Source organism: Pseudopipra pipra, chromosome Z (genome assembly GCF_036250125.1).
Source record: "Pseudopipra pipra isolate bDixPip1 chromosome Z, bDixPip1.hap1, whole genome shotgun sequence".
NCBI classification, from domain to species: Eukaryota; Metazoa; Chordata; class Aves; order Passeriformes; family Pipridae; genus Pseudopipra; species Pseudopipra pipra.
This window is the reverse complement of record NC_087581.1, coordinates 44824349-44840719: the sequence shown is the minus strand read 5'-3', so window position 1 is coordinate 44840719 and position 16371 is coordinate 44824349. Positions and strand designations below refer to the sequence as shown.

The 16371-nt window shown below is 38.0% G+C and overlaps 1 protein-coding gene across 6 annotated transcripts in view; it reads right to left on the bottom strand.

The window, feature by feature from the left end:
• EPB41L4A (erythrocyte membrane protein band 4.1 like 4A) overlaps nt 1–16371 on the bottom strand; it is a 142586-nt gene that overhangs the window by 32029 nt on the left and 94186 nt on the right. For 4 of the 6 annotated variants that reach the window (XM_064641649.1, XM_064641651.1, XM_064641653.1 and 1 more), the window contains exons 10-13: nt 12258–12349; nt 11216–11293; nt 6886–7031; nt 859–940 (exon numbers count right to left, since the gene is read on the bottom strand). In XM_064641649.1, coding sequence (XP_064497719.1) covers nt 859–940; nt 6886–7031; nt 11216–11293; nt 12258–12349 — 398 coding nt within the window. The remainder of the gene's footprint in view (nt 1–858; nt 941–6885; nt 7032–11215; nt 11294–12257; nt 12350–16371) is intronic. The other 2 variants (XM_064641650.1, XM_064641652.1) reach the window with 1 other exon arrangement.

Genomic DNA, 16371 nt, shown 5'->3' with positions numbered 1-16371 from the left:
AACAAACAAACAAACAAAACAAACAAACAAACAAAACAAAACTGTCAGGGTTACTGAGGATGCAGAGACAGACATTCAAGTAACTAAATAAAAAAGTGAGGTGTTGAGTTTTTGACTCATCCTTTTGTCAGATCACTCTTTTTCTGACTCAGGTAAACAAATTCCACCTAAAATTAATGGTGGGTATATCAACTCCTTTCTGGAACTGAGCCTTACCTCTTGCTTTCAAATATGCCTAATAATTAGAGATGTGCACTTCAGCACTAATAATTAGGCACAGCAGACCACACAAATTCAGAGGAGCCCTGGCAAATCACTACTTCTATGGATCAGGAAGAAACACTCTTGAGTTTTGTAGGAATTGAACAGTGTAATGGCTAATCAACTGACAGATTAACAGCAGTGTTGGAGGAGAGCCCGTGCTAAGCTCCTCCCTGCCCACACACCCCAAGCACAGCTTGCCTAGTTCAGTGACAGAAGACCCCTGCCCTGAGGGCTCTGACAGCCAGCCCACAGCTCTCAGGCGAGGGACTAGTAGGACTATCCTGACCAGTGCCCTTTAGGTCATTAACAGTTTTTTTCCTATTTAAACCTGGAACTGTCTGCCTTCCCATTAACTTGTGCTGATTTACGGTTTCCAAACCCTGTGTCTCTTGAAATCCCTGTTCCACACTCATCAGAAGATCAGGGTTTTACAAAATCAATTACTGGGCAACACTTTCTGACCTTTGACAGCAGATCAGATGGTACTGAACTCAAGGGCAGGATAAACTGTTACTAAATATTACTAAATGTGTTCCTCTATCCAATGCAATATGAAATCTGTTAAAAGTTGTAAGGAAATGCTGGTATACACACCTTTTCACTGGAGAAGGTGCAATAATTTTGGTGGTTCCTTCATTTTCCCCATTTGTTGTAATCTGGCTCATGTTTTTAGAACCTGAAAAAAGAGCCAAAAACAGAACAGTCCTGCAGCATAAATGCTTGCACATCTATTCAGCATAATAACATACTGAACACAGGGCAGCATGAGAAATAAAATGACACACAAGATATCTGGTGTATGCTCTACTTGCTAAGGATGTATGAGGATCACACTTTTGTGTCTCATCCTTAATTTTAATGGTACCAGATCACAAGAAAGTTTAACATGGGGTGCATTCATTACTCTTCCACATAAGACAAAGTGTGCAGATGTTGCTCTCAAAGGGATATTACATCATAGTCAACAGAAAGGAATTCCTTGCTCAGTCAACAATGAGAAGAAAGGTGTGAAGAGAGTACAGGTTTGCTCCTACTGGTGCTATGATGTCACTTCCCAGTAATTCTTCCTCTGACCTCTAAAAGCGGAAGAATGTCTACAGCCAAAAATCACAAATAAATAAATATAAAGCAGATAAGAACAGGAAGCAGAAACTTCCAACCTTTGAGGAAGGTACTGGTAACGAAGTGAAAATGGATTAGGTCACAGTTAAACTACAAGGATATCTCAGGACTTCTCACCATATTTTTTTCCATCTAGACACACTTCGCTTGCCCTTCCCAGGCCATCAAATCCAGAAGATAAAATAGCGTGGACCACTATAATAGTGTGGTCCACAAAAGTATTGAAATCAGCAAAGATATGACTTCTTCAAACAAAAGAGCTAATTTCAGCACATCAGCTTTTGGAGCACCCAGCTCTAGTAAGTCCTCAAAAAAGAGGCAGGTGCTTCTCATTGTTGGTTTCTATTCTATTATTTTAACAAGTATTTACTTAAGGGAAAACCAAAGATACAAAACCCGAAGACAACATACCAGTGACTATTGCACACAGGCACAATCTACCCAGAAATATGAAATAGGTTTCTACCAAGACAAGATCTCGTAATAGCTGTGTTTGATATCACTGTTACCTACAACAAGGACCTTGTAGATTTGATTTTTTAAAAAAAGAAAGCTCTTACTGTACAATTCTTTTGTACTAATAACAAGCTCGATCAGGAGCTTTCTGTCCACACTTACAGTACGTACCACCTGTTGTACCTTTTACTAACTACAATACTGTTCTACCAACCTATGTATGATATAGATTACTTAATATAAAAGAATAGATTCCAGAAAAACTGTCCAAATGCTAACACCATGGGAATAATTTATCTATATCACTGTTTCTTGCATGCCAAGGTAATAGGCCTCTCCAAAATACCCTAGATAGCCAGAAATCTCAAACATCTCATTTGTAGGAGGTTTTCCTCGTTGTTTACCTTTGGTCAGATAAGGTGCTCTCAGTATTGTCTCTACTGAACTTTCCCAATAAGGTGAATGCACACACTTCAGTTCCCTTTTATGGCTATCTTAGTGCTGATTTGTGCATTCAATTCAAGCAGATTATTACATTTTTTAAAACTCAAGTGTCCAAAACCATAGCAGTCAGTCAAGCTAGTTAGCTTGTCATGCCTGTTTCTTATCAACTAAAGCCATTTAACTGACGTTATCTGTTTGTATTTAAACCTAGTCATGAGAGCAAAGATGGTGTGATCAAATGGAAAACATGCAGTAGGAGCTCATGCTTTGCACCATGTGCTACTAAGAGCCTGTAAAAATGAATGGACTGTCACAGCCTACTCTGTGATAATATTTATTTTTCATATCAGTTTCCAAGCCTGTAGCCTCGAGGGTTTGCATATCTCACACCCCACACATGAAATGCAGAAGTTGTCACATCCATCCTTTATAAAACCAGGGATCTAAATTAATTACACTTTAAAGTGTAAAGCTCAAAGTTAATAAATAAGTAAACAGATGAAACCATCCCAAGATGCATTTCCTAAAAATTTAACTTTTAAACCCAATCTCACAATTTTCTGGGAAAAGATTTATGACTTTGACTGTGCCAGACCAATAGTTCTACCTACCATGACTGAGGCTGGTGAAGCAGGGTAATGACAGCATCTGTGGCAGTATGTGTGTTAGTCAGAGCAGAGACTGTGACTGCCGGTGATTGCTCAGGGATTATTAAAATACAGACAGTACTGTAACTGTAATATCCACACCCAGTTCTCCACCTGGCTTTTAAATCAGAATGGCAGCACTTTTTACACCAGTTTACACAAATACCCAGAAGTACAAGGCAGGGACAAATCAAGTCCTCAGCTACCAAACAACAACAAACCCTGAGCAATGTGTTTTCCATCGCTGAAGAAACTCAGGTCCATGGCAATAGGTCTGGCCATATCAGTGTTTGCCCTGAGAGGATGTTCCCAAGAAGCTTTTCATGTCCAGCATTCAGCTAAAAGAATAATGAATGCTTACACTGTTGGGAAAGCTGAACACTATCAGCCTTGCCCTAAGAGGGTAAGACAGAATAACGAGAGATCTTGTTTGAGTTCATGGTTTGCAATTACAGCAAAATGCAACTGTAATTCTCTTTCAGATGAAACGGGGAGAAAAGTAAATGAAACAAGTTACACATATTTCACTTATTTGACTTTACAGAACAAAACAAAAAACCCTTCTCTAACTGAACACCAACTTGAACATCAGCCTGAACATACAGCAAAAAAACTCCTATGCACTAACGTAAAAACACAGTTTAAAACTGATATAAAAGCATAGACATTGAAGTTTCCTGATCTGATTTTTCAACTAACCCTAGAGCAACTAAGATATGAAATGGATTAAGCAAGTGACAAAATGGAGGTTACTGCATTTTAAACACTGTAATCTGGATTCTGAAAATAATCTGCCATGCTGAAGCCAAACTGTCTGCATTGCCTATGCTATCAGGGGAAGCAATCAATAGCACTGGCTTTTATACAAGAAAGATAGTTTCTCTCTGGTTCACAGTATTCAATCCCTCTGTTAAAGCCAAATATTTTTACTGAAAATACAAATAATACTTTCTATCATTATTTTGGCACCTACTCAAACTCTTAACCCAGGGTTCACGAAGTGGCTGCAGTCCTAATGAGTTTAGCATACTTTAATGGACGAAAGAAACAAGGAAACTTTATTGTTTAGCTCTGTAAAAGATAGCTAAACCTCAGCCTTCAGGTGACAGAAAGAATATATACAAAAAGCACATACCATACAACTGTTTATAACACCAGAACATGTATATGAAAAGAAAGAAGGGAAAAGATTTTAATGAGATGCCAGAGTCTGGAAGCTTTAGCACTTCATACACATTTATATGATGGAGGCAGTGCCAGCTGCATATATTACAGTCATGCATTTGTTCTAATTGTCCCCAAAAACACTGCTGTGGCTGGACCAACAGACAACAAAAAAACCAACCAAAACCAGAAAGGCTAATTGAACTGGCTGCAGAATGGAAGCCTTTGATATACTTTATTTTGCAGTCTTAAGAAAAGAGGAAAAAAAGTCAAGAGGCAAGTGAGGAAAGATGCTGAGCTCAGTAAAGGTGGAAGAAAGACCAATTTGTAAGTTGTTACTGGATTTGGGGAAAATAAATGGAACCCTGGTTTTCATTCCATAAAACTAAACTATAAGCCATGTCCAGTTGGATCCTAATTCAAGTGGCATTTCAACGAAAATACCTCAAGAAATATATAATATATGCAAAACTAAAATCACCCTGTTTAAAATGTTGAACAAAGGCATATTTAATTCTGTTATCCAATACCAGAAAAGAAACATCAAGAACAAAGGACTAACCATCAACAATACCCACCTGCAGAACCTCATTATGCAAGAGGGATATTTATTTTAAAAAGAAATGTCATATTATTCTCTCAAACATTTCAGTCAGGGAAACTTCTACGTAACTCATAAAGCTTATTACACCACCAGGGTAATTTCCAAGATAAAAATTATTCTGTAAAATAAAATCTACATTGGGTTAATATATTTAAGCAAGTTATGTTTAAAATGTATCAAACAGTCTTGATTTATTGTGTGAAATGGACTTTGCTATATCCAAAAACAATTTTCGGTGAAAAGGGAAGGATTTATCCTAGTGACATGCAATAGATTGTCACGTTTTCTGACACAGGGAAGAGAAGTAGCATTAAACTTCATTCAGCTTCTGAAAGTCTTGTTTAAATGGAGAAAGAGTATTCAGGGTTTATCACTGTGACTAGCCAAAGACAAAATGGAAAAATAAAGATGACAAAATATGCTTATTTATAGGGAAAGATGGAATTTGAATGACATAGCTCTGTTCCTTCAGCCCATACTTTGAGTGGGAAATGAAACAAATTTATTTAACATTAATATCATTCGAGATAATGCACCTGCCTTAGTGGAAAACAACTGCACACTTGAACACATGGGTAATCAATTAAGTTGAACTAAAAGCAAAACATCCAGGCGAGTGATAGAGATTACACGACTACATATAAGTAAAATGGTGACAAAGCAGATGTTTCATTTTAAAGTGAAACAGAGTATTTAAATTCACCAGAAGAGCAAACACAGAATTCTGCATCATGTTACATCAGCAGAAGAGACTACAGGAAGGTTTCAGTTTTCATCACAATTTCAGTCAAAGAGACTGAAAAAAAAATAAGCACAACACACACAAAAGCAAAACAGAGGCACACCCTTGCAGCAAGACAGACTGACTTTTGCTGCCTGTGCTAAGGCAAACATTTTCAGTTTAAGACCTGACAACTTTACCTCTCAATAGCCACACAAATTTCCACACAACAGAACTGAGGACTAATGGGGTAGGAAAAGCTGTTTGGCTTGAACTCCTACCCTAAGAATAGGACAGTCCAGATGAACAAAAGTCTAAGTCACTAAGTTCAAGGGTATATGGCTTCTTGACCTTTGAGGCACCCACTTACATTGGCAGACACAACAAAAAGATAACAGAATCAGAAAGCAAAGCAATCCTTCTCTTTTTACACTAAACGAAATAAACTAAAATAAAAATTAAAAAGAAAAATGTTGTGAACTGCTCCTATTTTCCAAGGACTATACTTTTAATTATGTTACATTTCAAGACCTACTGCAGCTAAAAGGCAGAATACACTAGCTTTGTTTTTGAGTCAAAAGACAGTACCCAGAATAAACATGGGAGGTTTCCAGAGATGTATGTCTACTCTCTACTCAAAAATAGATTCTCAAAAGTTTACAGGGGCATATTAACCCATAATAAAGATAAATATTTTTTATATTTTAAAGCCCAGACAAGTTTTTTCTCAGACAGCTAAGACACATACACACACTTAACTCCATGCACAAGTTCAACTAAAATGCATGTGACTTCTGTCATAGATGAAGCTGAGCATATCCATGTAATCACATGCAGAACTGCAGCTTGACATCTCTATTACTAAATTCCAGGAAACATCCACCATTCTAGGCATGACTCCTGTGATCCATGCTTAATCTTACACACTTCCTCTAACACCAGTAAAAATTTCCAGCTTTCCCTGACATCTTCAGCATGCAGAATAGGTTTCCAGCTCAGACATTTGAGACATGTTAAAATTGCCAAGAGCATGCCACTAACTTCTGTTCCGCTTAATATCAAAGTAAAGGGATACTGCTCTTGAACTGAGGATGCACAAGAGAGATGCCTTGGGTCAACAGCCTGAATAATGGGATACTAACCAAGACACACGGGTATAAAATTCTTTTGTGATAGACAGGTCTCCTGAAAAGAAACATGTTGTCACTGCCTGTTTTCAAACTTCCCTTTCAGCCTTTACGTTAGACCTACACACATTGGATTTTATCATCTTTAAGCCACAGCAACTGGAGTTTTTATACCCTGTTAGGTTTAGATATAAACACTAATGTAAGGCAAAAGACACAATCCATTCTGAGAGATCTTTGAGGATGCTGCAGCAGTTCTGAGTAAACTGCAGAAGACAAAATGAACCCAAGATCAAATAAGACATCTCTCCACAGGCTGACTAGACAAAGACTTACCTGTTTGTTGTGTTCTTTTGGGGTAAGTCTTGCTGCGACTTCTTTCAATGCTCTGGTCAGGCCGCGGGAGCTGCACTGAGGGGTCTCTGGTCACTCGCAAAGACGTTTTGCCACTTGAAAACACAAAAAAAGTCATGGGAAAACACCTGGAAAAGTTATCAAAGAAACAGGATCTTTAGACTGGGAAAAAGCTGTATGGGTTTTGGGTAGCATGTTTTGTTGCTATTCACTTCTCATCCCACCTCTGGTTCTGCTGAGTAGCACTACCCTGAATTTTGGGTTGAATCAGTTGTTGGCAAAATCATCAAGAGATTAGGCCAACCGCTTCTATATTTTGCATTTTCAAGAGGAGTTAAGCCACTAAAACAAAATGTTGGTTTGTCAGGAGTAGGTGAAAATAGCGTGAGCTTGTCTAACTTAGAATATTCTAAAATACGACTTTCTTAAGCAGTTTGATTTCTTCCTGAATTCTTTCTGTAACTTTTCACCTCAGGAAAACATACTTAATATTGTTCAGTTCCAGTCAGTAAGGGGATACTTCTCTGCCATGTAGAATGACAACCTCAAAGACTGCAAAACAAACTGTAATAAAGGACTCTCACTAGCCCAGACCCAAACTATAATAAATTGAGTAAAAGTCCTGATTCCCACCTACAGTAAGGCTCTTCTTCACTGCACAACTTACATAAGCTATTAAGTTTAAATACACTATTTTATGCTCATTTAATGTTCCTCTCCACGTGATTAAGCAGAATATAGTGTTCATCAAAAAAATGTAAAATAGACCTCATATTCCTCCCCAAAACTCCATTTTTGCTTCTGGAAACTTACTACACAAAAGAAGTAAGTTTTACTATTAACTCCCTTGACATCTGCAGTTTCATGATTTTGAAGTAACAGGTACTGTACTAGAAAGTACTAAGCAGCTATATAGGTTTTACATATGGAGACTTCCTGAGTTATGTGAATAGACTCCATTAAATACTGATTCTGTTTTCACCAATAGCCCTATATATGTAGTCAGCACTGCAGAAATTTTATCTTCTCAAGCTTGTAAAAGAATTAATGGACAAAAATTCCTGAATTCTAACACTACATCACAGTAATGCTTTTTTTCTTTTTGTATTCATTTTAATGGATGCTCCCAAGTTAGCCAGAAAGCACTTCTGCTCAACTTCACAGTCTTGCAAATAGCAGAAGCAGTTTTAACAAAACATCTGGGAACAGGATCTTCCACTCCCCCTAATACTTCCAAAGTATCTGATCTTAAGACAAGGAAATTGCTTTCCTGAAAACTATCTGCCACATAATGAGAAATACCTACAAGATTAAAAACATCCCACTCACACAAAAAAACCCAAAAGACCCCCCAAACAACAGCAACAACAACAAAAAAACAAACAAAAGGAAAAACAAAACAAACAACAACAAAAACAAAACTCAAAACACACAAACAAACACGAACAAGAAACAAAACAAACAACAAAAAAAAACACCACACCAAAACCTAAAAGACCAGCCAAAAGACAATATTATGGTCCCCACACATACACAGACAAATGGTGGGATTATGGTTTCTGCTTTAAGCTAATGATGTGTATAGATACACAACATTGTCACTGCTTTCCGTGCTACAACAGAGTCTGAAGGCAAAAAGGGAAGACAGTCAAAGCTGATGGATATGCAAAGCAAAGAAAAGATTCTCAAATAACATGAAAATGCTGTAACTACTGCACCGATTTATCATTAACAACCCCCATTTACTAGAACACCCACTCAGGTCAGGGGGACTCCACAAGAAATCACTGCAGCAATACAGGGAAGACTTCATACTAGAAGGGAAATACATAATTTAGTGTTTTCTAGATAAAACTAAGATTGTAAACACAGCTGTCAGTAATGCCATCATACCAACATGGCAAGCCATATCACAGGCCACCCTGGAAACTTACTAAAAAAATAAGATTAACCTAAGTGCACCACCAAGAGCGATAGTTCAGACATAGGTAAATGTTTCATGGCATGTTTTCTTTTTAATTTATTGGAAAGTTCTTGTCAGTTCAAAGCTTTCTCCTCCCCAGCACCAGTGCCCTGCTCCAATCTGCTGAAATGGTCCAGCACAGAAAGTTCATCTGCAGTACTCCCATGAACTTCTATTCGCTGTTACAAATGGGGTAATGCAGGTCAGGATCCAAATAAGAAACCCAAAAGGCTGTACAATCATTTCCCTGTTATCTGCAGAAAGAAGAAGCTGGATCATGCCAGATAATGTGATAACCCAAATAGTCTGGATTACAGAATACATACAGTGATCCTTTCTGAAAACCAGATTCAGTCACACGAGCTCAGACTCAGAACTGGCACTACAAGCAAGATCTTACATCCAAGGGTAACAGCTGAGTATGAATTCTGATTGATTGAGAGCAAATGTAAAAGAGCTACTATTATACACAGCTATTAGTACCTACCAGAGATACTAAGTGCAATTCAAGAGCTGCTGGAGAAACTGTTTTCAGACTTGTTTTCACAAAAGTCTTCCTAAGAGGCAGTGTGGTGGTTTGAAACTCCCAAGAATCTAATTTTTAAGTTCAAGCCCCCTCCTCCCACAGTTTGCCCCTGTGAGAGGGTTTAGTGATGGTATGGACTTGATCTCTTTTCACCTCATGTGGAGAGTTTTCAGACAAAACACAACCATTCGTTATTGGGGAAAGGGGAAAATATTTACAGAGGTTTATTTACACCTACATATATATTTACATTAAATTAAATTTCTCCTTTTCTTCAATAAAAGTCCAAGAAAAAAAGAGAAAATTTTTCTATCACGTCTCAGGCCACAGTTCCTTCATTTCAGTTTTCTTGTGGCACTGGTTAGTGTCCTCCACTTTTTCCAAGGCAGCAGATTTAAGTATGGCAGTCAGGATTTTTGTTCTTACTTTGTGGAAATTCCAACCCCGAGCCCAAGCCTTCGAGGGATTTTCCTTGGAGACCTTCACTTCTCTTGGGTTAGAGCATTTAAGGCAGCTTTCAGTTCAGTCTTACCAAAGCTCTTTTGCTCTGTCTCAGCTCACCAGCGTGATAGAAACAGCAGCAGCAGCAGCAGCAGCAGCAGAGGGCACGGCCACCTCCTCTGCATTCCATCCTGGCTCAGCTCTCAGGACGAGTCCAGGTTTTTCAGCCCCTCTCTCTCTCTCTCTAGCTGCTGCTGCATTTCGGGACTCCCTAAGGGTTTGGAAGTCCACCCCTCCTCTTCAGAGAGTCTCTGTTTTTTTGGAAAATAATACAGTCTTACCCCAAACCAGCTCTGTTGAGTTTTCCTCTGTTTTGTTGCCAGCTCTCCCTCCTGCAGGAACATCTCTGCGTCTTTCAGCCGGCTTCACGTTATCTCACTGCTACTGGCTATCTTCCGGCTTTTAGCCACCGTTGTCTCTGCTCAGGACTGCTCTGCTGCTGCTTTCAATGTCTTCTGCTGCTGCTGACAGTAAGGAAACTCTTCCAGCTCTTGATTACGGGACCCTGTCCAGTTTTGACACTATACCGGGTCTCCCGTAGCCTCAGCTGAGGGCTGGGGGCCCTTGGCCCCCAGAGGGGCTCACTAGCCCCCTGCCTCCTCCTGGCTCAGATCATGGCTACCTACCTTCTACACTATCTTCACTACCTTCTCTTCCGTTTCTGTGGGCATGTAATTTCCGTAGGGCACACGTGGACTATTGATTGGTCCAGCATTATCAGTGGGGCAAACCATTACTACATCAGAGAAAAGGTTTTTCAAACCACCACAGGCAGTGACAAAGATCTGCCTAACTAATGATTTACTTAATCAACCTTACTCATTATGATCCATGTATTTCATCTATGTATTTCTTGAGTGATGGTGAAAACAGTGCTCCCTATACACTCTTAGGCTGAAGTTTACAGCATCTTTCATGGCTTATAGGCTTGAACATTCACCCAGTTTTGCCACCTATTCCACTCAGAAAAGATACACCCTTGTTTTGGTATTCCCTACTTATCAGGAAACCCCTTTAGGATATGAACATAATTTCAGGACCTATAGGGAGACACTGATTTCAAGCACTTCCAAGGCTGCTCTCACTTTGACTATGGACCTTAACCAGTTCTGGGGATCTGGAGAATGAGAAGAAACTTACATTCGTCCCCAAACTGCCAGACTCCCAAGGAGAGCCTGTTAAAATGGCCCTGATTCATGCTTTGTCTTCAGAACTGCTTTGGGTCATAGTCTGGGTGGGGTTTTCTTTCATTAGAAGGAAAGAGGAGAAAAGAATGAATGAAGAAGGAATGAATTGAAGTTTAAACAATTACATAAATTCACCTGCACCGATGTTTATAACCTATGGATCCAAACTTGCCGACTTTTCTTGACAGAGAGTTTGATTCATTCTCTGGCACTCTGTGTAGTTTGAAAAATAAAACAACAGAGTAAATTACATAGCTAGGTCTCAATTATGGTTCCCTTCCCAATTCAAGAAAAGAGAATACAAACTTTTGACTCAAAAAAATATTATTTTCTGCCAGTTCCTCTTCATCCCTACCTCCAGACAGACTCTTTGGGGCTGACAGTCTCCCAAAGCCACCTGTTTATCCCCTCCTCTTTTGACTACATACCTTTTTATTTCAGAGTCAAGTGTAAACTGCTCGCACCAGCAGCCTTTCACTTAATATTTCACAGAAGCAGGAAAACCCACCATGCCACAGTAGTGACACTGAAGGAGGGATTCTGAGCTTATTACTTTACAGCACTGCTAAAGTAAACCCCAAGCACACTTGGGTTCTAATTAGACATTGCACATTTCTCTTGGCGTTTTTGCAACAGTAAAATAAAGTGCTTTGAGATGTGTACTATTGGGAAGATTTTATACACTCCAATAAGTAACCAAAACATTATGGAAATCCAATGAGTTTCTATGAAAAAAACCAAAACCAAAAACCAACCAACCAACCAATCAGAATTCTGTGCACTGTAGGAAACAGTAGTGTCTGAAATCCAAAGGCCTCACTCAAGTCAATGATACTACAGAAAATTTGATGGATAAATATGTAAAAATCTATATGGCAGCTTAAATCCTGCCATATAAATTTGTGGACACTTCTGTTAAAGGCTAGTCTGTGCAACCTGAAATATTGTTTTTAAAAGAATGCTAAGATAAAAGAAACCACCAAATTACCCTATTTTAAAATCACTCTTTCACATCATTGTAAGAAAAGGGAAGGAGTCATTTTTTAAGAGCATTCTATAACCACAAGTAAAATTATGTTTTCAGACAGCAAGCCTGCGTTACAACACTCTGTATGTATAATAAGGTTCTCATTCAGTGTAGTGGCCCTAAGGAAACCACAGTTTCTCTATCACTTACCTGAAAAATGTATGATGCTCTACACAGCATTTCCAGAGATGCTTGCAGGTGACCTTGTTACGTGCTTCAAAAAAGAAGGAAGTTTCATTGCACTGAAAACAAAACAAAACAAAACAAAACAAATCAGTATTCTTATGAGGGATTCTGCCAGTGAAGTGAATCTCATCTGCTGAACACAAGAATCAACTATCTCCTATCAATCCACACAAGAAAAGAAAACAATGTGAAGAAAAGGAGGTTCTATAATTCTGTAGAATTCTTTATGTAAAAGAGGTTTACTTTTTGAAAAACAGAAGAGAAAGGAGATTCTAGAAACACTTCTGTTCCTTCATTCTTATTTGCAGACTCAGCTTTTTTCCTAATTAAAACACACACTTTTTTTTTCAAAAATTATGTTTCTGATGTTTTCTGAAACTGCAGCTCAGACGTCATTCAAAAATATTCTCTTTAACAGTTTACAAAAGGGCAAGAATAAGAGAAAGAAACACAGAAATCCAAAATTTATGATAAACTAATATGAAGCAAAACATGAAGAAAATGCACAAAATTGTGAAGAAAATGCACAAAACATACGTATAAGAAGAACCAAGGTTCTAGGAAAAAGAGAGGAATGGAATTTTTTTTAAAAAAAGCTAACCTCAGAATAATTAAAAATGCTAGGAAAAATGTTCAAGTCATAAAATCACCTTAAAATCTCTTAAGGGAAAAAAATATTCACAGCTCAGAACCTAATCTCCGGGAACTGGCAGAGAAAAGAGAAGTGAAACATATATAAACTACAAAATACTTCCAAAAGACAAAACAAAGGAACAGACACATCACACTGCTTGTTTTCATCAGGCTAAACATTCAAATATGTGCACAAATAATACACTTTCATATATTTGTCACACGGTAAATTTAAGTGCTCAGGTTTGTATCTCTGATTTGCACAAAGAATGACTAGTCCCACTCGGGTCAGTGTGAGACCTCAGCATAGTACACCACCATCTGTAACAAAACTGAGCAGTATGATTCATACCACTGTCAGCAGCTGATTTTAGGAAATCTGTGCCCTTGCATTAGTTGTACTTCTGCAGTGCCATCCATATGGCAGAGTTCTGGCAGGTTTCTCCCACTCCCTATTTAATGAGGTATGATGAACTGCAAGCACCTGCAAACTGTGAACTAATTCAGTATGTTCTCTAGAATTCAAAATTTCACCTATAACAAAAAAAAAAGATTGTATCTCTATTAACAGCTGTCAAGCAGCCTCACAAAATCACATTTACCCTCCTCAAGCAGTCTTTCCTTCATCTTGAAACAAATAACAGTAAAAAAGATAGAATTTTGCACCTGTGGTTAGAATAATTGAGATTTCATCCACTGACCAAAAAACAAAAACAACCACCAAAAAAAACCCCACTAATTGAAAACATACACACGAGCTTACTTTCTTCCATGCCTTATTTTAATTAAGTGGCTGGCTGGAACAGTCCCACAGAATAGCCAAGGAACAAAAATCATCCTCTAGTCTCCCCTCAAAAGCACATTTTCCTCTGCAGGACATCACATGAAGAAAGAAGAGTACAGGGAGTACAGTAGAACATATGACCACTGAGAATGCTGAAACCCAGCATTCATCTGATTCTGTTATGCATGATTCTGTAGTACATTACTCCCATAAACACATTCCTACAGTTCCTTTAAATACAATTTCAGTTTTGATGGGGTCATCATCTCTCATTTACAGGAATTAAACAGTTTAACTTATAGCAAATACAAGTTTAATTTATAAAAAGTATAATTTAAGATTCCTGAAGACTCTCGAAAATTGTTGAGGAGAAAAATAAGTTACTTCAATAATAACCATATTGCTCTTGTTTCTCTGACAACTAGAAAAAGAGTCTGCCCACTGAAAGATCATAATGCATTTTTACATTTTAAAACTTTTAAAGAAAACATGTCAAGAGGTACTTCACATTTGCATATCTTACACATAGCAGAACAGTAGCTTCAGATTTCATGATCTGATTTACATTACAATTTCTATACCAGACTGTCATCTGATGTGATTTCATATAAACCCACATATCTACAGTCATCTTTTAAAGAATGATATCAAGTCAGGCCTGTGGTATGATGACTCAATTTATGCAATATGATGACTCAATTTAGCTTCTGTTGGGGAAAAAAGTCAATAATTCACTTTTAATATGCATGATCTTGCTCCTTCTTCATCCACTCCTAAATTTTACTTTTAGGCAAAGAATCCTCTGCTGTATTTAAATTTATTTAATTTTATAATTAAATATATTATTTAATTATATAATTATATATAATTATATAATAAAGAGAGAGTTTCTGTGATGTCAGAGGGCAGAGAAAAGCCAGAGGTGATTTTTTATTTTTTTAAGGTAATTTTTAAAAGAAAGTATTTTTGCCACAACTTATTATTAGACCAGTTTGAATGCCACTCGCATTCCCATCAGGGAAAAGATTGATGATTAACTACATGCTGAAACATCTAAATTTAGTATTCAGCAATCAAATGCACTCAGAGAAAAAGCACAACCCTATAGATCCAATTTATCAAAAAGTTATGGAATTCAGAAATGGAAAGTGATACAATACGCCTAAAAATCATGGGACGGACCGACTAGCCTTCTCATAACACACCCAGGTTTATTTATTTGAATTCAAAATTAAAATACATGCTTGGAAACTACTGCCTCAAAATGGATGTTTGCAATAAATAATGCAATTAAATTTTGCTAAAGAAAGAGAACGAAAGCCTAAAACGCTCATCCCCGATGCCAACACAAAGGACGCAATTCAAATTCTTTCACCATTTCTCACCTTATCTGTGAAGGATTCAGTAACTTACTGCAACTAAGTCCAACACAACAGTGCTTACAGCACATTTACATTTGGGACTTTATTTACTTTTTAAGACTATTTAAGACTTGCAAGAGTACTGCCATTACCCTCACAATTTATAAATGCACATATGAAAATTAAGCAGTACTGAAAACAGTAATATCTTTGAGGTTTAACGTCTCTCCCCTAAGAGAACAAATTGATTTGTACAGGTAAAGCGAGGATGATCTCACCTGTTAAGACTCTGAAATTCTGTTTTCAATAAAAGGCAACATTTTTAGCATTTGAAACATTGTGGTTTCCTATACATAGTGGGTGTTAGCTGGTTTTTTTTCTTACTATTCCCATATATCTGAACCAAAAGACACAAAGACCTATTATACTTTTACTAATGAGTTATAGGAAATGACAATTCTAAACTCATTCAGTGTTGTTTGGTGCCTCACAAACTTCCATAGGCTACTCATCCTGTTGCTTTCAGAGTGACCAGTGTATTAAAGGTGAGGCATTGTAAACCACGAAATCTCACTGCTTCCAGAGCAATCCTGGTCATCTGAACACTCTAAAGATCTCCTCTCTCCTTTGAACCATTTTGGTGTTCAACTATTCTTTCAGGAAGCCCATTTTGCTCATCAAACAAGTAGAAAACAACTTATTTTTGTATGGTTATTTTCAATTCCATCTGTGACTTGCACAAGCAGAGGAGTGGGCAGGACAATGGGGTCAGAGGCTGCAAAAGGACAGGCACAACCCTTGCAGCAGTGTCCAGCTGTTGAGCTGTTTGACTCACCTCCTCCTAATCCTGAAAAGGGCACACACTAAAAAAATGAGAGGACAAACATAAAACATTCGTCTCCTTTTAGATGCTTGAAAAACTTGTCTTGTAATCTCCAAAACATGCTAAAGCTCATAGCGCCATAATCTCACCACCATTTTCACCCATAGGAGGAGAGAGAGACTAGAATAGTGGATGCAGATAGCCTGACTACACCACGAGCTTATACACAGATGGACACCCAAACCTGTAGTCCTTCTCTGCTTTATGCTACCCCTCAATTCATCCAGAAGACTGATCTGGCAGGGCCTTTAAGATCTCCACTAAAGAGCTGGCAACTGGTGCAGTGCTACACCACAATGCCTCCATCCCTTAACTGAAAGACTGAAAGCAGGTTACCAATGCCTTCAAAGGAGACAAGTAAGAGGGGTCACTGCTCTGCCTAACCACAAAATGCCTCTGGAACTGGTGGAGCAACAA